This window comes from the organism of the source record quoted next, unplaced genomic scaffold, assembly GCF_019419815.1.
Source record: "Pyrus x bretschneideri cultivar Hongxiangsu unplaced genomic scaffold, Pyrus_bretschneideri_v1 Contig5, whole genome shotgun sequence".
Lineage (NCBI taxonomy): Eukaryota > Viridiplantae > Streptophyta > Magnoliopsida > Rosales > Rosaceae > Pyrus > Pyrus x bretschneideri.
The window spans coordinates 9092443-9107368 of NW_025999787.1; the positions used below are offsets into that span (position 1 = coordinate 9092443).

A 14926-nucleotide genomic window follows, 5' to 3' on the forward strand; every position below is an offset into this window, starting at 1 on the left:
TAAAACAACCTACAATTGAATTTGAGCCTCTCAACCATGGCAACACGAGTACTATAGCACTCCCCAGCTAGGAAAAGCCCTAAAAAACTAAAAACAGAGCAAGGGTCCATGTATCATAATAAGTTTGGACTAAATTGACTTAGCCTCGAGTGGGACATTAACTTGCATGTGAGACATCAGTTTATATGTGAAACAATTGTTTAATGACACATGTTTATACGTGAGACGTCTGACGTGTGTCTATTTAACAACACCTGATTATATATCAGATATTTGTTTAATGACACTTGTCTGGTGAAACAAAATATGGTTTCTCTGGTATATTTCTAAGGGGGGGGGGGGGGTGGGGAAGAACAATCGAACAACAATATATCATGATATTCTTTGTCCCTTGAAATTTGAAGGTTCATTTAATATTGGGCCATCGGGCAACGACATAGGCTTGCAGATAGGGGACTAGAAATATTAATTGAAGAAATATATTCTATTATTTATTTTTTGCCTATAATTTATAATCTTGTAGCTTTAGTTTTCTATAAAGACCTTGCAATAGGAATAAAAATTGAAGAACAACGTTAATGAATATGATATTCGTTTAATCTTACGGTACATTTCTTGCTAGTCTTGTGTCTGTGATATTTTAAGATAATATCATTTGTTAAAAAAAAAAAAAATTCCTAAAAAAAAATCCAAAGAAACTTGAACTAGCCCGACCCACTTTGTTTGATTAGCCCAAGACCAAGAGGCCATACTACTGGGCCTATGCACACAACAACCCGATACATCGAAGATCCGAACCGAACCGACCCGACCGTTTCCTTTCGTTTCCATTTCTTAATTGCAGAAACACGACAAAATTCCCAGTCCGCGCTCGTCTCGCTACTCCTTCATCGTCTCCAACTCCACCGGAACCCTAATTCGAAATTTCTAATCGCAGCTCATGATGGCGGTGGTCGCTGAGAGCTCTTCGGCTTCGCCCAACCCGTCGGAGGACAAGCCGGTGATCGTTAGGGTTAAACGCAAGGCATTGCAGTCCCCGCTCGACGCTTTCTGTGAGTAGCACTTAATTTGTGTCCAGTTTTCTCTTTTAATCTTGTTTGGTTGCCGAGAAACTGTAGGAAAATGGAAAATGAACTTGCTTGAACTTGTGAAGTGTGAAAAAAATTGGAAATTTGTGACGAATTTCGGAACTTTGTGCAATGTAGGGCTGGAAATCAATGAGAGGCCGGCGAAGCGTCCGTTGTTGGATTTTGAGAAGCTGTCAATGTCGGATTCAGCTGGAAAGGGTAATGAGCCGTTGATGGATTCAGCTGGAATGGGTAACTTGCTTGTATTTGTCAAGCATTTTTGTTTTGTTTATATATGTGTGTGCCGAAGTTACTAGAGTTGCTGCTATTTGGACAAACAAAAAGTTATCCAACTGTTTTGTTCACTTCGACGTAAGTGTTTTGTTCAAACATTGTACACTAAATAGTCGTAATCTTTGGTGTACCCATCAAAGAAAGTCATTTATGAGGTGTTGGATAAGTTGTTAATGGAATTGTAGATTGATAACTTACTAAGCATGCTGTATATGATCAAAGTTATCTTTTTTAATGTTCCGTTTATTAGCGATTGACAATGTTCCCTTTTTTTCTTTCAATTTTTGGTGGTCTCCATTGGATTAGAGTAGGGGTTTGTGATTTTGCAGATTTTATTAGAAGATGGAAAGTTTTAGAACTCTTACAAAATATGGTGCTAATTTCTTATATTTTTAATGCAGCAGAAGAACTGAAAACCAAGAAGGTTTTGGTACAGCATGTAGAGACAGTAAGCAGCTTTGGTACCAGTGTTGACGTTGTGAAATCATTTCTGGTGATGCCCATCTCTTAATGTTGTTCAATAACTATTCTTGTTTTGTAAACTGTTTCACATAAGCATGTGTTTGGGAATGCCACGTAACTCATCTACTGTTTAAGGTTTTGTGACCCCTCCACCCCTCCACCCCTTCCCCCGTCCCCTCTCCACAAATTCCTTTTCTCTCTCTATCTCAATCAGCAAGTCCGTTTTTCCCATTGCAAGATGCTGTCTGCGATTCCCATGTCACCTACTACTAAGAGGTTGGTGAAAATGTCTCACTGTTTCTCTAGGACCCTAATTCTGGTGATGTGCGTGATCATAAAACAAAGATTGGAGAACGCAAATATGCTCTGAGAAAGGAGAATGTAAGCTATCTATCTCCTCCTCCTGGTCTAACACACTTTATTACATCTTTGATTTCTAATATACTGTCCCTAAGATGACTTGAACTTATAATTTCATTCCCATTGTATTAGCAGAAACAAGATCTGATTTTGTCTAAAGCCAGACAGAGGAAGGAGGTATGTGATATAGACTTATAGTATAAGTTAATTGTATTCATTAGTCCACCAAGTATAGGATTTGTTATCCCTTTGTGTTTCCATTAGTATGATTTGTCTTTCATGTCTTATAGAGATAACAACACACTAAATTTTCATATGTTGGGCTTATTTATTCAGTTGCCCCATTCATTCTTTTTATTTTGTTTATTGTCCATTGTTCTCAGTTCAATCGTTTGCTTGTGATAATAACCATTGTAAGGCAATGAGTTCTGATGTGTTTCAAATTATGATCGTGCAACTTTAAACTATGCTAGTTTCTGTGAAAAAAATTAACACTTATATTTGCGACAAACATGGATTACTCTTCTTTGGATTAAAACTTGTGTTTGTAAACCATTATTTATGATAGATTGACAATAAGACTAATAACCACATGTGGCTTATTGATGCCATTTTATTATATGGTCCATGTTTAATTATTAGATAATCACGTAATGCCATACACAGGTAATCCCAAAATAAGTTTCTCAGAGTGGACAAATTTTTTTCTTTCATTTTTTATTTTGTTTGGGTTTTTTGTTGTTTAAAGTAGCTACATGCTTGATGACGATGATTTAAAAATGATCTCCGTTGCCAAACATTTCAAGAACATTCCTTTAGTGTGATTTTACTTGATTGGTGCCATATGGATTTCTAGGATGCTGTTCTGTCTGTTGGTTTAGGTTTTCTCAATGAGTTTTTGTGTTTCGTCTGATATTTTACGTGTTTCATGGACTACTTGTCTGTCCATGCTTCTTGTATTCTTTGCATTTTCTCATGATAAGTCTTGTGTTCTTTTATGAAAAGTTGTGTACTTGGAAATTTGTTCTGCAATTTTTTTCTTGGCTGCTGTCTCATTTCAAGTCCTTTCTAATAGGTTGTGGCAAAAAATGCGCGTTTTGAACAAATATGGAGGAGCAGAAGAGGAAACAAAGAAACATCACATGAGAATTTACATGAAATTTGTCATGTCTATGATGTTATACGTGTTGACGTTGCTGAAAACCCCAAGGAGTAAGTTATTTTTAGTCATGGAATTCTCTTGCCCGTTTGTACTTGAGTCTACTGGAAAATTACACTCCCTATGATTGTAAATTTGTAATGCAGTGAAATATCTTTGGAGGACCAGAAGATTTTGAACAGTTACTTGCCTCTGCTGAGAGAGTTCATCCCATCTGCTGCTTCCGAGATCGAATCAGAGTTATACACTAACAGTTCCAAACAAGGTTGGTTTTAGATTTAAATGAATTAGGTGCTACCGCCCATTTAATAGTGACATTAGTTGGACCCAAGGTAGAAGAATAGGATTCTATATAGCATTTTTTTCCTTGGTCCGCACTTGTAATTGCTTCTTGTAGAGATGTATATTGATTTCGGCCTTTGTATTAATACTAGTGGTGACCCGTAACTCATTATTTTCTCGTTACTGTTTGATGGTTTCTCTTATGTATTTTGTAGATTCTGAAGATGAGTATGTTTATGACTTGTATGCTGTGAAGGAGGAAAGTGATATGGCTGTTGAATTATCTTCAAACCCATTCCCCTTGTAAGTATCTTGTGTACTATATTTCTCATGCTTCCGCCTTAATTTCTTGTTAAACTGATCATAATAACTTCGGTACAGGGTCCAAGTTGATGACGAGGATTTCTATGATGGGCCTGATGAATCCGAATATGAATCTGATGATTCAAATGGTAATCTTAAACAATCTTTTCACGTATCCTCTTTTTAGGAGATCTCTTTATTCTTGCTCTAACTGGTTTGGGGGGTTTTCAGCTGAAAACAACCCGCTCAATGATTATCCGGATGAGATCTCTGAAGAGGAAGAAGAGGAATCAGAGAACGAAGACTCCGATGATGAATCAGAAGAGAAGGAGAGTTCCAGCGACAAATCATCAGAACCCGAGGATTTAGAAGAAAATGACTTTTTTGAAGATGATATATATGGTGAAAACAATGACGGCCATGACTTTGATTACGATGTTGATCCAAGTGATGATGGTGAAGACCGGAATATGGTCTTATAGGTGAAACTTTTTCATGTAGCTACTATCTTCTTCGTGCGAGGAATTGTAACCTGGATCCTTTTAGTTTGCAGTAGTATCTCATGAACAAGTAAATCAGTGTCGGAAGTTAATGGTGGATTAGTGGTTACATGTGTGAATATGAATTTCTTTTGTACAGCCTTATGGCGATGGAACTATTAGTACGGCCAGGGAAACCTTTCTTCTGTTATATTGTTGCTAGTCCATTTTTCCATTGTTTTGTCCACATTGTGTTACTATCTATTTGTCACTCAACCATATTATAACAAGCAGTAATGGTAATTAGTATAGGAAATGTTTTGAGATGGAGACTAACAAAAACAAAGACCTGCAGATGCGCCGGTTAGAAAATAGAGACACATGAGAAAAAGGGGTAGAGGAAGACCTAGGAATACTTTAACAAATGCCTTAAGAAAAGACATGGGGTACTTGGAGTTAACGGAAAACTTAGCGCAAAACCGAGTGCAAAGCCGTTCTAAGATTTATATAGCCGATCCTAGTTAGTAGAATAAGCCTTTGTTGTTGTCGAAGTCCACCCCATTAATAGTTTACGCTTTGTTGGACAAGGCTTTTTTAATTAAGAAAGAAATCATAATTTTGTTTTAATTATTTCTAAACACTCGCTTGCCTTGTCTGATAAGAGAGTAAAACTAGGAATTCCTTGTTTGCCAAGCATAGGTCAAGTCGTGGTTTTGTGTTTTTAAGCTAAGACTCCCATTTTTATACATTATTACTCAATCTTAACAACTGTTTTCGATTATCTCTAATTAAGATCTCTTTCTTCTCACCACCTACTGCTCTTCATAAGAAACATCCATCCTTAATTAACAAGACATTTCTAGCCGACTCAAAGGTACGAGTTCTCTCTTGATGTTCTAAACTATCTTAATATACAAAAACGGTGAAATTCTAACTCGGGTGATTGTGCTTTGGATTATTCTATGACAATATCAGGTTTCGACAGAGAAAAAAATGGCAACATACCAATATTTTCCTTGTGACTTAGGTGTGATGTTGGTGAAGACAGATCCGTGGCACAGGAATCGTGTTGTTCATCTGTATCAAAAAATAATTCGGTAATATTTTTAGTCACAGAATATTGTGATACTAAATTTTGAACTGTGGTAACTTTTTTTTATGTTGTTAATCATATTTTTGTAATTGTGAAGGTCTGTTATTAAGTTCGTTGTTCGAATGGAGTTGAAAGGTGTAAACCGTGGCTACCTGAGAGTAGAGGATATACAAATCGATGAAAACTATGAAGCGATCATCCCAATTATTTTCGATGCTAATGCTACAAGTTATAGACACGGATTTCGGTGGTTAATGGAAGAAATGCTCGGCAAAAATCGCAGAAGAACAAAAGAGTTGTCCCACTTTTTAAACATGCTTCGTTGTGAAAGGGAGTGGTAAGATTGTTAAATTTTGTCAACATTTCTGATAGTTATGCACAAGCATCAATTTGTAATTTACAGGAATTCGCTTTTTAAGTACGTTACTTGAATCTTTTTTCTTCTTTTATGTTAAGGTACCGATTCGAGCAATTACTTTATCATCCCCTCCTTCGATCGTCCGTCGAGAGGTATCACTATTACATTGATGGTTTGATCCATCTCCAACATCTTCAATGTGCTGAACATAAAAACATTAAAGAGCTGTTCATCTTGCGGTGGGATGAGAGCGTTGATGTCAAAGGAGCTGTGGGTGAATTGGAAGGTTTTCATGGTGTGTTGAGTAAAAAAGAATATGAGAATAATGTGTGGGGAGCACTTGAATTCTCAAGCAATGCTTGTCTCGAGGTTAATGATCATTTGGACCATGAAGAACATCTGGTATATTTATAAATAATTATTAATTTTCTGTAATTTTTTTTCTTCTAATTTTAATGTGTTATTAGAAGTTTAATTATTTTCTATTTAAAAATTGCTGCAGACAGAAGAACAAGTGGAAGAAAAGCTTAGTTCGTTCTTCCCAAGTCTGTTGTTACAATTGTATGCTTTTCTAATTGAAATGTATTCTCATGTGGACTTGAGGTAATACATTTTCTTTTGTATTCGCATACATTCAACGTTAATCTCATTTATTGACATGGTTGATTATGTTTAAGATATAGCTAAAATGACTTAAAATTTAAAGTAAAAACGATAACTAACTTCATATTAGAATCTAATTTTAAGCTCGTGGTTGTTTTACACCTTAAAACAATCAAACATGTTAACAAAGCGAAACTAAAGTCGAAGAAAATTGAATAGAGATGACGTTTTCCACAACACGTATGCTCTTTACATCTTGTTCAAAGATTAAGAATTAATTGTAAGGAATCATTGGCTTTTGTCATTTTGATTTTGTTTATTTCTTTATATATACATTGTTCTTAGTTGAGTTCTACTTTGACAGGGAGTATATCAAAGAAGAAGAAGAGATATAGGAATGTCAACAGGGAGTAGATCAGAGAAGAACTAAGAAGACATGGAACAGATCGAAACGAAGACATTGTTTCAACGATGTTGTACGAATGAATGCGTGATAGCTACTGATTATTTGGTCGAGTGATACTCGATTTTGTTGAAAAATGTTTTGGGTTTAAGATCACAAGTGTATTGTTATGTTTCTTTTACCAATATTATGAGTTATTATAATTTATGGACGTAGGAATTTAGCTTTTTGGATATCGAATGCCAAAGCAATCATGAATCTTATACACCAAGGGCAAAATCATCAAGCGATAACAAGTAATACGATAAAGGCTGTTAAGTTAAGAAATCAATGATCATGAATTTTTATTTAAGAGATCATTATTCTAATTAAATTAAAATTGAACGATGATTACTACAATTTTCTCTTGATTGCATGTCCCCAGCGTTTCTTTTTCGGTCAAAAAGTTCAAGAAGCCATGTGAAGAACCAATCTTTCTTCTTTCTTCAGCCTCCCATACCAAAAACCCAGATCTTTCCACACCAAATAAATCAACCCAGTTCCCAAAATTCCCAAAACTCAGTTGAATTCAAATGAATCCCATGCTTCTGTAAAATGGCTGACATCATTCCAGCTTCAGTCCCCGTTGATCCCACGAGTTCACAAATCCCGGTCGATCTCTTTGTCTCCAAGAAACATCCCGGCCTTCCACTTGGCGAATTGGGTTTCCTTGATTCCTCCGGCAGCACCGTTTACAAAGTCACCCATCAATCTCTGAAGACGACTTCTCACAGGCGCGTGTTGCTTGACGCCGCCGGAAATCCTCTGTTTTCTTTGCGCCGTAAAGATGTAAGTCACCTCTCTGGCCCCTTTTTGTTTCCCTAGAAAATATTTTCCCTGCAAAAACTTCTCGTTGTTTTTCTCATTTGGGTTCTGAATTTTTTTTTTTTCTTCTGGGATTTGTAGCATGGATGCTGGGAAGGATACAAAGGGGGTGATAGTGAGGAGAAAGACTTGAAATTTAGAGTGAATAGAACGAAAAATAAGCTTACCAGAACCGAGTTGGAAGTGTTTCTAGCTGGTGAGGACTCAGCAGATTCAGCCTGTGATTTCAAAGTGAAGGGCTTTCCTTTCCAGAGATCTTGCACCATCTACAGAGGCAATGAGGTAGTTGCTGAGGTATGATTTGCTTTTATGTTGTGTAGAATTTGAATCCATTGCTGGAGTTGAAATTTTTGTGTTTAGAATGGCCAAAAGTACTTATGGATAACCAAAAATGCTTCCCGTAAAAGCGCTTATGAGCAAAATGGTTTATTATGAAGCATTTTCAAACGGGCCATAGCAAACCAGGGATTGTTTTATTTGACAAACTTCAGTTAAGTTAAGCAGTTGTCCGAGTTGCTTGCATATGATTATTAGGTGGTGGGAATTTGACTGCAAAAGTTGATACACCTTCTATGTTCTAAGTTCTAAACAAAAATAGGTTTCCGAAGACTGTTGCCTTAAAGTTTACTGAGAAATATACACAAATGGATCTAGTTACAAACTTTTAATCGAAAATGGAACCCGGGAGAGGGCACTCGACTGCGGTTTCACATGTACTTTACCTCCGTTCTATCTTTTGTTGGAATTTTAACTGGTCCTATTTGTGTGTTTCTAAACTTTATTAGCACAACCATTGGCTTTATAGAAAGAGTGTTGTAAATATATGAGTGGCGGTGTCGTCAAATAGAAATGGGGAAGTTGAGTTATGGGATCATTGCTATAATTTAAAACTTGGGAAGTTGATTTATCAATGTTGTGTCCTTGGATCTGCACCTTTCTTTTGAATTTAAATGCTTTTGCATAGCATGGTGATGTGAAACAAGTTCTGAGATCTCAGCAACAAATGTGTGGTTCTGTGTATAAAGATTTGAGCGACGTCTTTGTTACTTGATCATCATACAAGATTGTTGTGGTAACTTGTTCATGAAGGGTCGCGTGTAATTATCTGATTAGCAAATAAGCATTTACGTCGAAAGTTGCTAGATTTTATGGTTTTTGAACTTTGCAATGTTACTCTCTAGAAGTTTGTGTAAGGTGCTGTTTCTTGGTTATGAGATATTGTCTGAATGCTTTTGTTATGTCTTGCTGCAGACGAGTCTTATGTACAAATTGCACCAGCTTATGCCAAAGAGGGGAAAATTTCGATTGACTATATTTCCTGGACCTGTGGATCATGCTTTGGTAGCAGCCTTGATTGTAATATTTCTCGATTGATCCCGGATTATAAAAGAACTGGCAGTTAACGTTTTCAAAATTCTCAACGCAACAACGCTACAATACAACCTAATAGGGGCAGAATCAACGAGATGCGAAGACATGAAGTAGTTAAAGCCCTCGATACTTATAAACAGACTGACTGGTCAGTAGGTCATGACCTCTGGAACCATTTTTCCCGTTCACGAGTTAGATTACACTTCGTTGTCAGGTATTAGGCGCAATACGGTGTACTTCAGCATCACTTTTTAAATATCTATGATCAAGTAGCTTAGGGCATGTTTGGTACTCTACTTGAATCTAACTTTTGAAACTCATAAACAATTTTCAAGTTTTAGGCCTTAAAAATGTGTTTGATATGACGATTTTCAAAAACTGAACTCAAGACTAACTCAAAAATATAGTCTATTCTTTAAAAATATAAAAAATAAGTTTTTAGAGTTTTTAAACTTAAACTTACTCTTTTATTTTTCTCTCCCTCCTCCCCTCACTCCAAATCTCTATCTCTCTTTTCTTCTTTCTCTCTTCTCCAATCCACTCTCTTCATTCTCTCGGTTCTTTCTCTCACTCCTCTTTCTCTCTATCTTGTCCAATCCTCTCTCTTCTTTTTCTTTCCTTCAATCATCTTTTATTTTCTTTTCTCCTCTCTCCTCTTTCTCCTTCTCCTGTGACCCCCTTTTTTTATATCTCTTCGTCTAATTTAAGTCGTAAGATTTAAAAAATCTTAAATCGCAAACCAATCAAGTTTTTGAGTCTTAAAGAAAATTATTTTCAAGAAATGTTCTTAAGAAATGTTTTGAGAAATGATAAAAAATTTCAAATAAGATACCAAACGGGCTCTTAGGTTTTTGCTATGATTTTTTGAAGTTTGCAAAGGGTTGAAACTGGCTAGGATTTTCCAGTTACTTGTCTTAGGTATGAACTTACATGTTTCAAGTCGAGAGGTGCAGCAGCTGCAACCTCGCAACCTTCTCTTACGATTTCTTTTTAATTAGTCTACTTAAGGATGAGCAGGAGATTCCTACTCAAATTCTTTCTTTCACAAAATTTCCTACTTATAACCGATACTTCTATGACCAAACATGCAACAATCTCTCAATCTTCTCCTACGATTTCTTTTTGAATAATACTTGGTTGCTCAATGATGAGTATAGAATTTCTACTCAAAATTTTTCGTTTGCAGAATTTCGTGCTTATGATCCCGACCATTCGTATCATACATTACTTTGTAAATATAATATCTGCAAAAAAAAAAAAAAAAAAAAAAACAACTAAAACTAAGGTCACAATCAAAATGTAGTAAATACATACACAATTCATTTAGTCAATCATTTGTAGTACTTAAATCGTCTATCTATTGACAATAATTGATTTACTAAAAAACATTAGTTTTAATTGATTTTTTTTCGAAAATAATGTTTACAAAATGATTTGCAATATAATCGGTAGCACACAATTTTATGAATTGGATGTGAAGAATTTTGAATAGGAAGAGATAGGAAAGGAATCATTTCTGGATCCCTTCCTTCTAATCAATAAAATCAAGAGATCCGTGACGTTGAAATTTGATCAAACGGCTACAAACAGAGGCTCACTTGAAAAGTTATAATAATTTTAGCCGTTTGATCAAATTTTAACGGCACGAATTCTCTGATTTGGTGGATCAAAAGGAAGGAGGGAATCCTCTTTGAGAGCAACTCCAGCGTTGGAGTCCTCCCTCCAGGCAATGCACTATTCAATCCACCTAATAAACAGTAATTGCCCTTAATGAACAGTAATAGCCATGGCAATAGTATTTGCATCTCCACCGTTACACTTCAATAGCCCTAGCAATAGGCAATAAAATATTAGTATTTTTTTTATTTATAAAATAATACAAAATAATTTTAATTGTAATATCAGATAAGATTTTTAATCGTTTTCGTTGCGCCACATGTTATTATCCGAAATATTATTAAATAATACAAAATAATTTTATTTGTAATTTCGGATAAGATTTTTAATCGTTGTCGTTACGCCACTTGTCATAAAATCCGAAAAGACAATTATTGGGGATGGATTTCAGATAAATTTTTTAATCGTACTCGTTATGCCACGTGTCATTATCCGAAAATACAATTATTAGTGATGGATTTCTGATAAGATTATTAACCAATTACGTCGCGCCATGTGTCATAATCTGTTCACAATTTTTAAGGATAGATTTCCATTAGATTTTTAACGAATAACGGCATGCCACGTGTCATAATCTTTTCACAATCTTTGAGGATAGATTTCCATCAAATTTTTAACGAATGACAGCATGTCACGTGACATTATGTACAACTTAATCATTTCTGAATCTTCTATATAATCCACCATCCATCCTCACAAATCTCACACCAATTTTCTCAAGATCTCTATCATTATTCATAGTTTCTGCTTCCTTCTTCACAAAAATCTGTATCATTATTCATAGTTTCTGCTTATTTCTTACAATGTCTTCTTCTTCCTCAAGGATGATGTGGGAATTCGATCAGGAAGAGGAAGAATTGTTTAACCAATCAGAAGCAATGTTCAATCAACAGGGGGCAAAAAATGAGAGGGAAAAGGATAAGGAGCGTAGAAGGAGAGATGACGAATTAAGAATGGGCAGAACCTCACATTCCCGTCGAGTCATCCAAGTTTCGGCTCAGATCTGCAGCCCCAGCCATTCCGGAAACCTTGATAGAAGCAGGCAACGACGAGGTATGGAACTCTTGGATGATTATTTTGTTCCTAATAGTGCATTCCCTGATACGTACTTTAGACGTCATTTTAGAATGGAACGACATTTGTTCAACAAAATCATGATTGCTGTTTGCAACCATGATTCTTACTTTGTGCAAAAGAAATATGCTTTTGGTGCTATGGGTCTACTGCTTGAGCAAAAAATTACTGCTGCCTTACGGCTGCTTGTATATGGAGTATCTGCAGACCAAGTGGATGAGATAACGAGGATGGGGAAATCAACCATTCTTGAGTCCTTGATGAGGTTTTGCGGAGCAATCGAATCTATCTACACTGCTGAGTACCTCCGCAAACCTACAAACATGGACTTGGAACGGCTGTTGAAGAAGACGGAGATGCGTGGCTTTCCTGGGATGATTGGAAGCATTGATTGTATACACTAGACGTGGAAAAATTGTCTAAGTGCATAACAAGACGCTTACGAAGACAGAAAAGGAGCAAAAAGTATCATTCTGGAGGCAGTGACATCTTTTGATACATGGATTTGACACGCCTTTTTCGAGGTCCCGGAAGCTCAAAATGACATCAACGTCCTTGTCTAATCTCCAGTGTTCAACAATGTCCTGCAAGGAAAGACACCAAAAGTTACGTATGAGATCAACAAACGTATGTACGACGACCCATACTACCTAGCTGACGGCATTTACCCGCGATGGTCAACATTTGTCAAAACAGTGCCACGTCCGCGGAGTGCAAAGGAAAAACACTTTGGAAGCTGTCAAGAGGGGTGCAGGAAGGATGTGGAGCGTTGTTTCGGTATCCTCCAAGCTCGCTGGGCGATCGTCAGGGGCGCTGCCAGATTGTTTGATGTAGAGTCGCTTCGATCCATCATGATGACGTGCATCATTCTTCACAACATGATTGTGGAAGATGAGTACGATTATGAAGCCGTTGATGAATATGAGTCAGACACGATGAACAATTCAAGAACACGTATATATTGTGCTCATGATGTCACCGATGAGTCCGTGCAACATGAGCCATTACAAAGGGATGGACGTTACAACGAAAGGCTCATTCAACGATATACTGCATTTCAAATGCCATACATGCACAATGCCCGACAAATTGACTTGATAGAGCACCAGTGGGCATTGAAACAAGCTGAAGATAATTAAGTTCATTTAGTGTGTTTTTTTGAATTTGGTATGTTTATGTTATTTTATTTTGTGTGTTTTATTATTTAGTATGTTTATGTAATTTTTTTAGTGAGTTTTTAATTATTCCGTATGCTTATGCAATTTTATTTGGTGTGTTTTTGTCATTTCAATAAATATTCTTTTATAAATATTCTCTTAGTATAAATAACTTATCAAATTAATTTGAATAAATATTCAATAAATTGGAAACAACATAAATAATACAAACAATAAATAATAAATTACAACCCAAAGTGATTGGAAAATTATGGGCTCTGATTACAAAAAGTACTCTATTCATCATCACTTAACCAATTTGTGGTGCTAGGATGATCTTCTCTTGTGGTGCTAGAACCACCTTGGCTTGCTATCTCTTCTCTTGCACGCCTCCTTCGCACCACGTCCGTTTTCTTTGACTTCCAAAAAAATTTAGAATTTGGAGACTTCCCTTCTAAAGGCATGTTCATAATCTCACGATCTTGTTGAGCCCGTCTTTCTTCTCTAACATGTTCCCTTTCTTGCCTAAGTAGCTCTCTTTCTCTCTCATTAGCATGAAATTCTCTCTCAATAGCTACTGCTTTTGCGTTATCTCTAGCCTTATCAGCCTCATATTTCGCCAGTTCCCTCGCCAAAGTCAATTCACCTTGGCGAGTAAGTTCTTCCATGAACTTTGCATAATCATTCTTGGAAGCACTCCCTTTTCTCTTTGAAACCTTCTTACTTTGAGGCCTAATTGGATAACGGGTCGAACCCGACGCTTGTTCAAGGAGGGGCGTTTCGGGCACTTCTTCTGCATCATCTTCATGAACATGATCGGATGTAGAGTGTAGAGGGGTGCTGTTCATGTTCACTTCTGGACCGACTGGCACAACTCTAAATTTAAGACAATCTTTGACAATATTCCAACATTCCCACCGGTTGAATGATTTATTTTTGCTTTTGGTTTTAGCAGCGTACCAAGCTTGTGCTTAAAGTTCTTACACAATGAAAATAAGTAACAAATAAATAATACAAATAAATAAATATAATGAAAATAAGTAACAAATAAATAATTATAAAGAAAATAAGTAACAAATAAATAATACGAATAAATAATTATAATAAAAATAAGTAACAAATAAATAATACAAACAAATAATTATAATAAAAATTTGGGTATCAAATAAATAATATATTGTTACCTGATCCGATTAATTTTCCCCACTTCGAATATTACTACTAGCTTGTGCCAAGGCGTCTCTCCACGTACTAAACGATTGGCTAAGTAATTTCCAATGACTGGACATTGATTCTTTGGTTCTTTGCCTACCAATTTTCTCAAGATAATTGGTATGAATAAGACTCCACATTTCTCGCAACTGCATCTTATTACCCGTAAGCGAATTATGAGTAACTTCAACCCAGCTAGTACACAACGCAACATCTTTAATAAGCGATCAATTCGTACCTGCACCAGTGGTCATTTTGTTGAAAAAAATGGATTCAAACTTTGAGACAAAGAAAGAAATGTAATTGAAAGTAGTTGAGAAAATATGAAATTGTTGTGTAAGGTAGATGATAATGAGAAGGTATTTATAAAAAAGTAAAAACAATTTTTTTTGCAATTTTTTTCAGAGTTTTCAGATTTTTTTTTGAATTTTTTACAATTTTTTTTAAAATTTTTATTCAATTAATTAATCTCTGCTGTTGGATATAAAAAAATTTGAATTCCAACACTCCGGATTGTGCCACGTGTCACAACGGTAACTTTTCTTAATTTTAAAACTATTTTTTCTTTTATTTTTTTATTTATAAAGAATATTAATATCCACCGTTGATCTCAGATCGAACAGTGGATATTAAATCTGACTTTTTTATTTTTTTTGACCGTTGAGATCGAACGGTCCAAATTAAGTAATCGTTGAGATCTAACGGACC

General features: G+C 35.8%; 3 protein-coding genes across 7 annotated transcripts; all 3 read left to right on the forward strand.

Annotated features, from left to right (window-relative positions):
• Positions 1-850: 850 nt before the first annotated feature.
• Positions 851-4617, forward strand: LOC103945570 (RNA-directed DNA methylation 4). Of its 5 annotated transcripts, none has more exons than XM_009356163.3 (10): positions 851-1052; positions 1206-1319; positions 1763-1854; positions 2130-2204; positions 2316-2360; positions 3259-3395; positions 3489-3607; positions 3840-3927; positions 4006-4076; positions 4159-4617. In XM_009356163.3, exons 1-10 carry the CDS (start codon positions 941-943, stop codon positions 4407-4409), a joined length of 1104 nt encoding a protein of 367 aa, XP_009354438.2. In that variant the 5' UTR covers positions 851-940; the 3' UTR covers positions 4410-4617. The 5 variants fall into 5 exon arrangements, with proteins under 5 accessions (XP_009354438.2, XP_009354445.2, XP_009354453.2 ...); XM_009356170.3 differs by having other exon boundaries at positions 2319-2360; XM_009356178.3 differs by having other exon boundaries at positions 1766-1854.
• Positions 4618-4958: 341 nt separating this feature from the next.
• On the forward strand, positions 4959-7041 carry LOC125470205. Its single transcript, XM_048568898.1, has 5 exons — positions 4959-5503; positions 5597-5836; positions 5956-6259; positions 6360-6460; positions 6825-7041. The coding sequence occupies exons 1-5, from the start codon at positions 5400-5402 to the stop codon at positions 6853-6855; spliced, it is 780 nt and encodes a 259-aa protein (XP_048424855.1). The 5' UTR covers positions 4959-5399; the 3' UTR covers positions 6856-7041.
• A 416-nt stretch (positions 7042-7457) lies between these two features.
• Positions 7458-9148, forward strand: LOC103945593 (protein LURP-one-related 7-like). Its single transcript, XM_009356198.3, has 3 exons — positions 7458-7691; positions 7809-8021; positions 8979-9148. Exons 1-3 carry the CDS (start codon positions 7458-7460, stop codon positions 9099-9101), a joined length of 570 nt encoding a protein of 189 aa, XP_009354473.1. The 3' UTR covers positions 9102-9148.
• Positions 9149-14926: the final 5778 nt, after the last annotated feature.